This window comes from Panonychus citri, unplaced genomic scaffold (genome assembly GCF_014898815.1).
Source record: "Panonychus citri isolate SS breed McGregor unplaced genomic scaffold, ASM1489881v1 Contig00124, whole genome shotgun sequence".
Lineage (NCBI taxonomy): Eukaryota > Metazoa > Arthropoda > Arachnida > Trombidiformes > Tetranychidae > Panonychus > Panonychus citri.
The window spans coordinates 22,964-35,535 of record NW_026515529.1 but is presented as its reverse complement, the minus strand read 5'-3'; the positions used below and the strand labels follow the sequence as shown (position 1 = coordinate 35,535).

The following is a 12,572-nucleotide window of genomic DNA, read 5'->3' as shown; positions in this document are numbered from 1 at the left end:
AAGACAGCCCATTTAAAACAATGGGTTTGACACTTTGGTGAAATTAAACTTTTCTTTTTCGAGAACATTGGTGGTAATTTAACTGATGAACATCCACCACTATTTTCTTTCAATTTACATATTCTTATTTCGATTGTACTTATCGATTTAAGTACCCAGCCACTTCCTCTTTGAGTAAATTGATCAACAACTGAATCGAGATGTTGAGCCCATTCTGACATCGTTTCATCGAACTGTGATATATGAGTAAATGGTCTCATTTGAGTCACTTTGTAAATCTCAGTTGTATCAACATCACCATCCAGTTTTTGTTTAACAAATCTTAGTAAAACACAGACTTGTACTTTATGTGACCCTATTGTTTTTAGAATTGAATCTAATAAATCTTCAATATTTTGACGCTCATTTGTAAATAAACTTTCCAATGACGACCATTTTCCTGTTTTGACATAGATGGCAAAAACATTTTTGAAGGCTTTCTTGTGTAGGGTGTAGGTGAAATCACTGGTTAAAGTTGATAGATTTCTGTTGAAATTTTTGCAGACTAGTAGATGGTCTACGAATAGACTATTTTTATTGAAAACTTTATCACATGTTGAACATTTAACAGTCTTGAAACTACAATCTCTTCTATGTATAAGATAAGATTTATGTTTAGGAAAGATTTCTTGACACTTGCTACACTTGAACATGTTATACTCTGAATTTTAAACGGATTTTGTATTCGATTTATATAAGGTTTTAATCATGTCAATGGGCGTATCTATATCCTGATACCATCATATTCTAAGCTATCTAATAGATATATTCTTAAAATAAGTAACAGATGGAGTATAGTAAGTAGTAGAGTAATGAAATAAACAGCCATCATTTATGGAATTATTCGTCATTGGTTTCTTTTTATAGTCACGAAATAAGAAAAATAAATCCACATTTGAGCTCATTTTTTTTAATTAAAATTGAATTTAAACGGATACATAGTAAATAAGGATAAAATATAGTTAGAATGTTAGTAGTTAATATCAAAGATAAAAAGATTGATAAATGAATCAAGTTTCAATTCACCCCCAGATGATTTCCCCCATTGCAGCAAAGACACTGTTTGAAATTGAATAAGCCGCAATCTTACTTATCTCAGAACCAGTAAGAGTAAGAATAGATTCTTTAACCTCAGTTTTGATCGAAAAATGCCAACATCCATCAACTCTCAGATGACCGGATACAGTTCGTCCTGGAGCTATAGTAAACTCAAACTTCCGTTGTTCACCTTCAGTAATACAAACCAATCGATCCTTCAGCTTTTCATACTCTTCAAGACGTAAGAAGAGTCCAGATTTTGTAGGGATAAACATCTTTACACCATTGACCATCTTTTCTCGTTTCTTCCGTATATCAACAAATGTTGAATCGATAGATTTTGATTTGTTGACAGAGATCCAAGTAAGAGGAGCGATTTCACAGGTCATGAGTTGCTGGAAATTATCTTCGAAACGGGTCGATCTTTGTCCACCAGCTGATGGAGAACTTTGTTGAGTTGGTACATTATTGGAGTTGCTGGAATACATTTTGATGTTGCTTCACTGATGAATCAAAACTGAATGATGAAGTTCTCCTTTCTATCCTCTGCTTTTATACAATTATCGACCTGAAGAGCCAAACCCACAATCACATCGAGTAGTCGTTGTCTCCACCTCCTCTTTCTGATAAAGGACAGCAAATGTAGCCTTTTCACATATCATTTGAGCGATACGCATTCCTTTCGTGATGATAAACTGTTCGTTTGTATTGTTAGACAGAATAACCTTCACTTCCCCAGTATAATCAGGATCGATAACTCCACCTTGAACTGTTATTCCTTCTGAGGCCAAACTAGACCTTGAAGCTAAACGTATATACGTACCTTTAGGGGGAGTCACTTTTAACCCAGTTTTAATAATAACTTGACCTCGAGCAGGAACAATGGTATCTTCATAAGATGATATATCAAATCCAACAGACCTTGTTGTAGCTTTAAATGGAACAGGAACATCAGGAAACATTTTAACGAAGTAGAGTGATCGAGACATGATTGATTAATAAACTGTACATGTTAGTTGATCGTTTTTATTGAAATAAGGTGAGATATTTGGGCGTTAACTGCATCGTTCATCCTTGATAAAGTTATTAAATTTGACCTGAATCTTTTCATTGAATCTGATGTAATTGAGTATTTATTTATGTCAATGCCAAAATAATCTAGCAGATAAAGTAGTTGAACTTTATCTTCGGTCGTTAATGGATGGAAAACCAATTCGTTGGACCAAAGAAAGTATAGAACGACATCTATCAACCAATCATCAACATTACCTAAATGAAATAAGCTTTAGTTACGATTTGTTTCTTGAAGGGATAGGTTGATCGTACATCTCATTTTGATTTCAAACTTGTTTGTTCGAATATAAGGACCAAATAATGTTGACTTCAAGGTTAAAGATTTTGTAAATGATATCGTTGGGTGATGTTTTTTAAGTCTTTGTATGAACACTGGCTTCAACAATCGATACTTAGTACTCGAAATCCAAAACACAATATCATCTTTCTCCTTATTCTTAATGAATCTTTCGACATAATCGTTTTGGTTTAATAAGATTGATGAAACCATCTGAAAGTATGTAAGAAAAATGGTATTTTATTAATCAAGGGTTTATTACACTAATTCTCTTTGTAATTGTTTGTCGACAAATGGGACAAGGGCTTTTGTTTCTCAACAAAACTTCATCACAATCAATACATGTTGCTAAATGAGCACAAGGTAAATAAAGCATTGTTTGTCCCTTTTCAAGACAAACACAACATGAATCCTTTTCATTCGTCTCATAACTCGGCTCTGCTATAAAAGGACATTCAGGTGAAAGTTTCTTATGAGCCACCATTGGATGTCCAGGTAATTTTCCATCAATTGCAATCCTGCAAAAGGCACATTGTACCACCCTTTCAAAACCGGTCCAAAAGAATCCACTTTCGACGAAATAGTTTTTATGAGCTACCGGAGGAGGAGCGTTGTTAAAAGAGAAAACACGGTTCATCCTTATCTTGAACAGGTTAAAAACTTTTTCAGGGTTGATGACAAACTCGTCTTCAGAGAAAATTTGTAACAAATCATCTTGGGTTCTAACAACCCGTGAAACTTTCAATTTGGCTGGTAAGTCCTTGTTTGGTGTGGAATCAAGTATTGGTTTTGATGAATATAAATTCACACAACCAACTTTTTTCAGTTTCAAGTTTGGTTCTTTTCCATTCAAGAAAGAACACTCTGGACTGAAAAACTTGTGAATGTATGGGATTTCTTCTCTAAGAAGTGACATTTCAAGCTCGAGACCACAAGCAAAACATTGCAGACATTCATCTTTAATGAAAAAACCATTTTGAAATGCTGTTGACCATCTACTCTGAGCCCATGGACATGATGAATATCTATTTTTTTCCTGTTTCATGCAAAGATATTTTTCTAGGGAAGCTTTCATGGTGGGACAGTCCCAAACATCAATTATTGGTGAAAACATTACCTTTATTTCCTGAAATGAAAAAGAAAAAAATGTCAAATTATAACAATATTTTATTTAATAGAATTCTTTTCAATTCTATTTCTTTTTTCAGGTTCAATGTATACAGTCGATGGTCAACACATTTCTTCATTTTGTGTCTTAAATATCGACACTTGATCAACCAAGATTCAGCTTGACTGACCCTGGGACACTTGAAAGTTGAAGCAAAGATACAAAGGTTAACATTTTTTCCCTGGTTGACTTTACACTGAATTTTTCTACTATCATCAAGTGATAATATTTTGTTTTTAGAGCATCTGTTACAATGAATTGTTTTGAGTTCCATTCGTTTGTGGATCTTCTTCAAAAGTTTGACAAGTGATGAAGCTAAACAAACAGAACCAGTGTTTTCCGTTGGACAACAATCATTTATGGGAATTGAAAGGTAGCGCTTCATTTGGGACTCAAGTTTATTCACTTTAAGTCTTTTTTCAAATGATGAAACCTTCGATGGAATTATTGAACCCGAAAAAAAAGGAGTGGAAGAAACTGTTTCCGAAATTATTTGCATCTTACCTGAAGTAAAGAAAATAAATAACAAACAAAAGAGAATAAAAACAAAATGAAAGTTTATTAATAATATTTCGTGTAGGAAATGTCAATATAATCATAGAACAAAGGGTCATATTCATGACAAAAGTTGTAGAATTGACGGTTATTGATTATGAACAACCAATGTTCATAATCAATTGCAGTTATGGTACTTAACAGCTTCTTCTGCCATTCAGCATCAAAATGCTGATAAATGGCGAAAAAGTCTGTGATTTTGAAACGATAATCAGCAAGATTGATTGGTTTATCATCTTGCTGATCTTCTATAGTTGCTTGAGAATCAATATCTGATTCTTTAACAATTTTTAGCTTAAGAGGTGACATGGGAAAGGCTTTAAACATATTATTTACCTGTTTGGTGTAAAAATGAACAAAGATGATTGATAAAATGTGAAAATAATTATAAAATGAAACAAGAAGATCGATAAAATAGTGCAAATCTAATATGTCTATCTGGACCAAGGAAAAAGAACAAATTGGTTGACGAAGACGATGAAGAACCAGTGACCAAAAATGGAAAGAGAGCCAAAAAAATCTAAAGAGAAAGAACAGGATAGAAATAAGACCAATGTGAACAAGATTACCAAGAAACTCAAACAAGATTCCAAGATACCAACAAAATTCCAACGACCAAAAGAAAACTGATAAAAATTATTGAATCAACAGGTGAATAGAAGAAAAACAGTAAATAAAAATATAGCAGAAAATAAAACTGATGATGATGAGCTGGCCAAATAATGTTGAAGTGAATGGTGTGAAGACTGGAGATGAACTGATAATTTACTCTCTTTCTTACTTTGTTTTTATACTTTCGTTTGAGGAAATAATTAAAATCTTTGTGTAGTTAAAGCTACGATCATGATTGAGGAAAGTTCTCAATAAAAGAAATTAATTAAATACAGCCTTTACTCTACTAAATTAATTGAAATCGTGATTTAAGATTTGATTGATGATCAAATAATCCTTGACTGTTTGAACTTTTGACCATTCATAAATCATCAATATCCTCAAACTGTCAAACATGAACTGTTTGAAGTTTTTCCTTGATCTTAATTAACTTTTATTGCTGATAAGTGACTGAGAAGGTCAACAACTACTTTCATTAGTCTTTTCCTTGTTCCTCGGTAAGTGCTATCCTTGACTTATTGAACTTTTGACCAATCATAAATCATAAATATCCTTTAGCTAGAAACGTGAACTGTTTGTGGTTTTTCCTTGAAGTTAACTGAATATTGATGTTAATGATTGTTGTGGTCCTTAACACTTTTCAACTACCTTTTCCTTGTTCCTCGGTAAGTATATTCTATCACACATGAAGCCCAAAGTTCAATCATAACTATTAGAATCACCTCTAAGATACAATGTAATAAAGTTGTATACATCTACATGCTACATAATTGAACCTATTACACGTAGAAATTGATAACGTTATCATTTTTTTTTCTATGCTCAATTGATAGTTTATAAAGGGTCTGATGTGTTCACACTGTGTTTTTCAATTAAACACCAATATTCCTAGTAACAAGGGCCAAAATCAAATGAAAACAGTTGAAACTAATAACGGCTGATAACACATAGAAGGTAACGTATTTCTCCAACTTTAGATATGTTTTCTTGTAGAAAATTTTACGCCCATTAAGATGTGCTATTGCACGTTTGTATAACCCAAATTGTTTAGCGGCTAAAATTTTTCAAAGTTTTATAAGGGTCACGCGGTTTCCCTTACAGAAAATAGTCAGATCTGGATGTGCAATAGATTTTTGGAAAGAACATAAAAAACTGATTATATTGAAATGAAACAACTACTTTTTCCTTGATTGAAACATGTGTAAAAAAATTTTACAGTGTTTTCTCAGTTTAAAATTAACCCATCTTGGTAACTTAGCTATTTTTGCCGCTAGAGAAAAATGGAGTACATATTCTGAATTGTCATCAGCAGACAAATTCAACGGTGAAATCTGTTTTCCAATCGGATAAGAAACAAAGGATTTAGTATCATATTGATATTTTACATACTAGCTGCAGTAGCTGCTGCCATCTACTGGTAACAATCAACAATAAAATGAATGATTTTAGTGGGAAAAAGTCAATTTTGCTATTTTTCGAACGGTTAGAGTTACATAGGTTTCTCATACATTTTTGGACTCGTCTTGATAAGACGAATTCAACGATAGTCTTCTTTTCACAATTGGACCAAGAATAACAAAGTTGACTTTGTGTTCAATAGTCAATTTTCGTAACTTTCGAACGGAATGAGATATGAAGTGGATATTTTCGGAATCCTCGTGAAAAACTGAGTCAGGACATACACCGCAATGTAAAATCGGATAAGAAATGTAGATTTTGACAAAGTTAGAAAAAAAGTGCTTGTCTATGACATTTTTTTACAGAGACAATGTATATAAACGTCATGTATATTTTTAAAAATTTTTGACCCAAACCAGAACCGGTATATAACGAATACAAAAACTGACATGTTGGCAAATTCAACGCGCACTCTAAAACGCAGGTGGGCGGAGTCAGAAAGTTTGAAAATTTTATATCGTTCTGTTTTATTTACAGTTAATTGACCTTTGTGAATAAGATTTTATCTAGTTTAATATGTCACGAATTAGTTTGTCACCATTTGTCGCTGCCCGTGTTGCATCAGTTTTGTATCGGTTACTTTTAATGGTTTCAATAGATCAGCGGGAAGCGGCTAGATCGTTCATCGTTGAAGCATGTGCTATGTTGTTCTATGGATTTGGACAGGACACTATGGCCGAAAGACGTTTATTTTTGAACGCAGCCAATGGACAAAGGTTAGTCTCGCTAAGACAAAATGGTTCAAACGGAGAAGTTATGATGGATTGGGACTTACAAGAAAACACAGTGTCTTCAACTAATGACCCAGTTAACCCTTTACCTCAAGCTGAATCTTCAGCATCTAGTGGTGATGATGATGATAATGATGATGATGTGAACCTTAATCATCGAGGAACCATTCGCATTAGGTCACGAAGATTGATTTTTTCGAGAATGCGACAATCGATAATCAATCATTATGACCCTGTTGTTATTATTCCAATAAGGACATTGGCTGAGGCTTCTCAAATTTACAACGAATTAAGAAACAGTCGAAGAGAAAGCCAATCGGTTATAATGGGAGTTAGGCTTGGAGAATTTCTTAGAAGAAATCGAAATCGGTCAAATACTACCAGGACAGCGTGGACAGATCAAATGGTTCATCAGTTGGGTTATTCAGGGTCGTACATAAGGTTCTTCATTAATTTAGTAGAGTTAACAGCCGACTTTCCCCGGATGTTGAGAATAACTCTACCAATAAGAGTTATTTATGCAAACTTTCGGCAAATACGAAATATTAGAGATTTAAATAATGATGATCATGATTTAATAAGATATTGGGAGCGAAATTAATTTTAATGTGCATTTTGATATATTAAATATCTTAATTAAAAAGGTGTTGGTGAAAAGGGGAAAAACCTATCTATTAAAAAATAATAATCAATCATACAAAAATTCTCCATTAAATTTCCATTCGAATGATGTGTCACATGATGATACTAATTGATCTGATGAAATTGTCAAAAAAAAATCTATTTAATGATGTGTCGCATGGGGTGAATGACTGCGCTATCTTGTGTACTTTCACTACTACTAATGTAAAAAAGTTTTCTCTTTATTTTCAAAACTACTACCAATGACTATTATATTTCTGAAAAAATTATAAATTTATCTTAACTAGAACTCAAGTTATAATCAATTGATTGTTGGCCTTAAACTTTCGCCGAAGTCTGTATTAAATAACTTACAATTTTTAGGTTTTACGCTTATATAGACTAAGGTCATCGAGAAGCAGGACAAAAATAGTTTTTTCTGATGCAGTTTTTTATGGGCTTTCATGAATTGTTGATATAAGATATCGGATCAATATGCGTTCGAAAGTTATGATCAAAAAACCAATAAAATTTTTCTCTCTCTATTATTCATAATTCAATATTTCCATCACCATTTTATGAAAGCATATGAATAAGTACACTAGAAAAATATATTAATAAATGAATAATAATGAATAATAATATATATTATAATAAATAGATTAAATAAATTATATTAGTAAGAGAATAGAGAAGTGTTTACCTCTATCGGCACGAGTTTTTACACTTGATCGTTGACCATTACGTGACCATCCATAGTTAACACGCGCGTAAACGGCGATACCAGTTTCATCCAAGAAAAAATTTTTTTCACGATTCCTCTGGATAGACATGAAATTTCTTGCGTATTCCTTTCTTGCTAAAATTCTTGATGGATCATTACGAGCGATTGGAACAACTGAGATTCGTTTGAAACTGAAGTTTAATCTCTTTAGGTAGTTCCTAATTGTTTCGATGCAAACGTCAATTTCAAATGTTTCTTTCACTTTATCTTTGTCATCATCCAATGTCATCAAACAGTTTTCGTCGAACCACGAATTCAAAACATTAGCCTGTTCATTAGACAATTTTTTAGGTTTAATACCTGGTGGTTTTATTATTATTCCACTTTGTCGATATCTTCGAAGAAAACTTTTCACTGAGTTCACATTAACAGATAAAATATTGGAGATTTCATTAACTTTCATTCCATCTTCATGATTTCGAATAATTAATTTTTTTTTCTCTTCACTAATTTGAACCATTGTTCTAAACAAAATAAAATGATAATAAGGTAGAGGTCTAAACTAAATAGAAAAGGATCAAAAGAAAATAGAAAAGTTTCAACCTTTTTAGAACCAATGGATTAATAAGATGGGTTAGCCGACGGCGGATTCAACTTAAATAGACAAGATTCATTGGAACTAGAATTTGGATTCAACCTAAATGGTTTGACTGTAATATCATATGATAAGATAATGATAGCATGAAAACGCGCGAGGTTATGGCGTATCTTTTTACGTTATCAGGTAGCTTGTAAAAAGTAGGTCTAGAAAATGGAGTCTGATCGGTGCATCATGGTGTCCCAAAATAGTTACATTTAATTCCCTAGGGAAACATAATTTTTTTATTCTGATCAGTCCGTTCAACTCAGCTCACCGAGAGCTTTTCATTGCTATTTCGAAAAATTCGGAAAAGTCCCACATTTTGGCTATCCTCCTTCAGTCAAGTATAAGTAATTTTTATTGTTTCCTCATTTATTTCTATAATAACTAACAGCTAGATAACTACAGTTATGTATACATGCGAAAAGAGTAAAGGAAAAAGATGCAGAAACTAATAAAGAAGATCCATAAGAGACTTTGTAGCTTTTGGATATTTTGGGTGTCGAATTTTAATGAATGATATCAAGAGACTTTACTCTCAATGTTAACTTCTATCTTTATTCAATTAAACTGAGCGAAACCTCATGGACTTTATTCACTTCCTTTTGTCTTTTATTCCAGGTGGAAATCAACTCTTGAGATCGAGATTCTATCGAAGGCATAAAAGTTGTGAATAGTTTTCGAAGTTCTAATCGAAGAGTGAATTCGATCAACATCAATGAAATGATTAGTATGTGCCAATTTATTGACGAACTCGGAGTAATTTAAGACAATGGAATATTCGTAATGAAAACGAACTGAGTCTTGTACTAAATACCGTATGACCTTTAAACATCGATAGTTTAATTCATTCAGAAAGCATTTATTGAAATCGTCTGATGTAGTCTAAAATAAATTCTGAACGTCCTTTTTTCGAATTTTTGTATTTATAATCCAACACGCATCTTCCGACTTTTAGACTTTGTTTTAAAAGACTCATTTCTCGTTGTTTTCTCGTCATGTTTTGATGTAACAGAAGCCTTGGTCTTAAAATACAACGAGAAAAATAGGAAATAATGAAACACAATGAGAGCGATCACTGAGATAATAAAGGAGAAAACTCGTAATATTATCAACAGGATATAAAGAAATGAGGGTGAACCGATAGTAAAACGATCACTATAAGTGATCAAGTTATCAATGTCTTCTGTTTCAAATGGTCCTCGTCGTCTGAGCATAAGAATCGATAATTGATATTGACCAGAATTAACCCGATTGCAGTTGAGATAAATCTTGGACTGATTATAACTCACAACAGTACAATTTTCTATGAATGAAAGTGTAATGTCGACTAAAGTGAAGTTCAAGGGAAAAATATTTAAATATCTTGAATGGTAACCGAGGAGATCGAAGTTCAAATCAAATGTCGGTTCATCAGGAGTGTAGTCTACTTGGATATTAGTTGGACTGAAACATTGATTTACTGTTTGATTCGTGAGTGTAGTTTCTCTGTAAAAAAGATGATAGATTAGAATTAAAGAAATAAATAGGAAAGATATATAAATAAACTATTTAAATTCTTACCTTGAATTAGCAGAATTTGTATCACCGATTGAACATTCGCCCGATGTTAATGAATTTCCTCGTCTCCATTGACAATATCGCAGAAAACTACCATTCGGATTATAAACTTTGGTTGTGAAACAATCAATACATGAATTGTTCAGAAATGGACACAAAATAATTGATTCAGTGTAAGAATACTGATTAAGTGTAATTATCACACGTGGATGAGTGAAACCGTAGTAATAAATTTGTGAAATGCTTTGATTTGCATTAACGATATTAGGATGAATGAAAGTAGTTTCGTTGAGGTGGGGCAAGACATAATAAGTTGCATTGACAAAGTGAATTGAATATCGATATCTGTTAAAACGACTGTCAGAGGAAAGAACGAGGAAAACATAACCTGGAGTCGCATCGAGAGCCAATGGAATGAAATCGATGATTTGAGTCCAATTTCCCGTTAGAATACCTGTGAGATTATAAGCTCTAAAGTCTCTACGTTTTGACCACATTGCTCGAGTGTTGGATCTGGTATAAGAGTTACACTCTGGACCAGATTCGCTGAACAGATCAGCCTGCCAAATTGGTTCTGCAGTTTGACAACCATTAGTTGGCCTTTCAAAGTCATCCAGCATTGGGTTAAATGGAATCACTGCAATATGATCTCTTCCATTTCGATTATAAGAGAATGCAATCAAAGAGAATGAAGATCCATTGCTCATGATAGAAAAAGAATCAACAAATCGAACTTTGTCAACCGAACCATAACGTTCATATAATGAAATCGAATGAAGTTCGGAGTAGAAATATCTTTCTAAACTGATTTGTGACCCATCGAACGAAAAGACTGCTGATTGAGAGATGAAGTAGACTGGCCTTAGGAGGTCAATTGTCAGGAGCCCGAACGAGTAAATCTTTTCCCGAAACTTGAATACCTGAAGAATTTTAAACGAGCGAACTCTGGATTCAATGTTATGATTTTCATATCTTTGCCGAAAAGTTTCTCCATTGACATAAGATATCGTAAGCCAAAATATATCCATTCGATTATTTGTTATATTGGATCCTGACAACGTTGCAATTTCATAAAATGAAGTATTAATTGAAAGCCATCGATGAGTATAATAGTATCCTATAGTAAATGGTCCGACTACATATTGAAAACCATTGCGTGTATAGGTATAACGCGCGAAATAGGCATGGCCGTACTTCCTGTGTAAGAAGTAGTAGTTGTAGTAATTGGGTCTACGAGAATAAGCTGGAGCAAAACGAGTCACGCTACTTTGTTCACCAACTGCGTTACGGTCCGTGTTAAGAGCTCGACTCGAATAATTAGTTGGGTAAAATTTGTTATTGGTGAAAAAGAAATAAGGAGATGTTAAACTGTCATTGAAAATCGGAATCCAAACATTTGTTTCGTGGATAAGAAGATGACAATTAATACCAACTATCAATGAGAGAAATATACAAATTGAAGAAAAACTTGCTAAAGAAATTAAATGAAACATTTTGTTCGAAAAGAAATTGTATATTTATCTTCTGCTAATTATGAAAACACAAATAGGATTATACTCACAGGATAATTATCGAGATTTATTTTCATTCTCTTATCCCAATGCTCATAACTTCTTGATTGCAATTAATTAAGTGTAAATCAGTCTTCACTTTTGGTGATTAGTGTAATTTCCGAGGACAACTTGCTTACGATTCAATGGGTATCGACAATTTTAGACCTTCATGGCTACCAGAATGGTAAATTGACTAAAAATAGATTGAAACATGGATTTACATTGTGACCTGTTGGCCTAATTTCTCTATTGGAATGATGATAAATTAGAATTAAATTGAATAAATAAGAAAGAAAAGAAAATATTTAAATTATAAACTTTAATCATTAGAATCTGTGCATCCGATTGAATATTATTCAGTATTGATGAATAATTGAGAAATTGATTAATTGAGAAATTATCCAGTAAAGAAACAATTAAAAAATGAATTTTAATCAAAGAGTTTACTTTTCTACTCAATATAAAAGCGAATTGACTATTAAGTTGAGAACTCGACGAAAGTTACTGAGAATAGTTGTAATG

General features: G+C 32.8%; 1 protein-coding gene across 1 annotated transcript; it reads right to left on the bottom strand.

Annotated features, from left to right (window-relative positions):
• Nucleotides 1-1,637: 1,637 nt before the first annotated feature.
• Nucleotides 1,638-2,066, bottom strand: LOC128390605 (uncharacterized). The gene has a single exon (XM_053350350.1). The coding sequence runs from the start codon at nucleotides 2,064-2,066 to the stop codon at nucleotides 1,638-1,640; it is 429 nt and encodes a 142-aa protein (XP_053206325.1).
• Nucleotides 2,067-12,572: the final 10,506 nt, after the last annotated feature.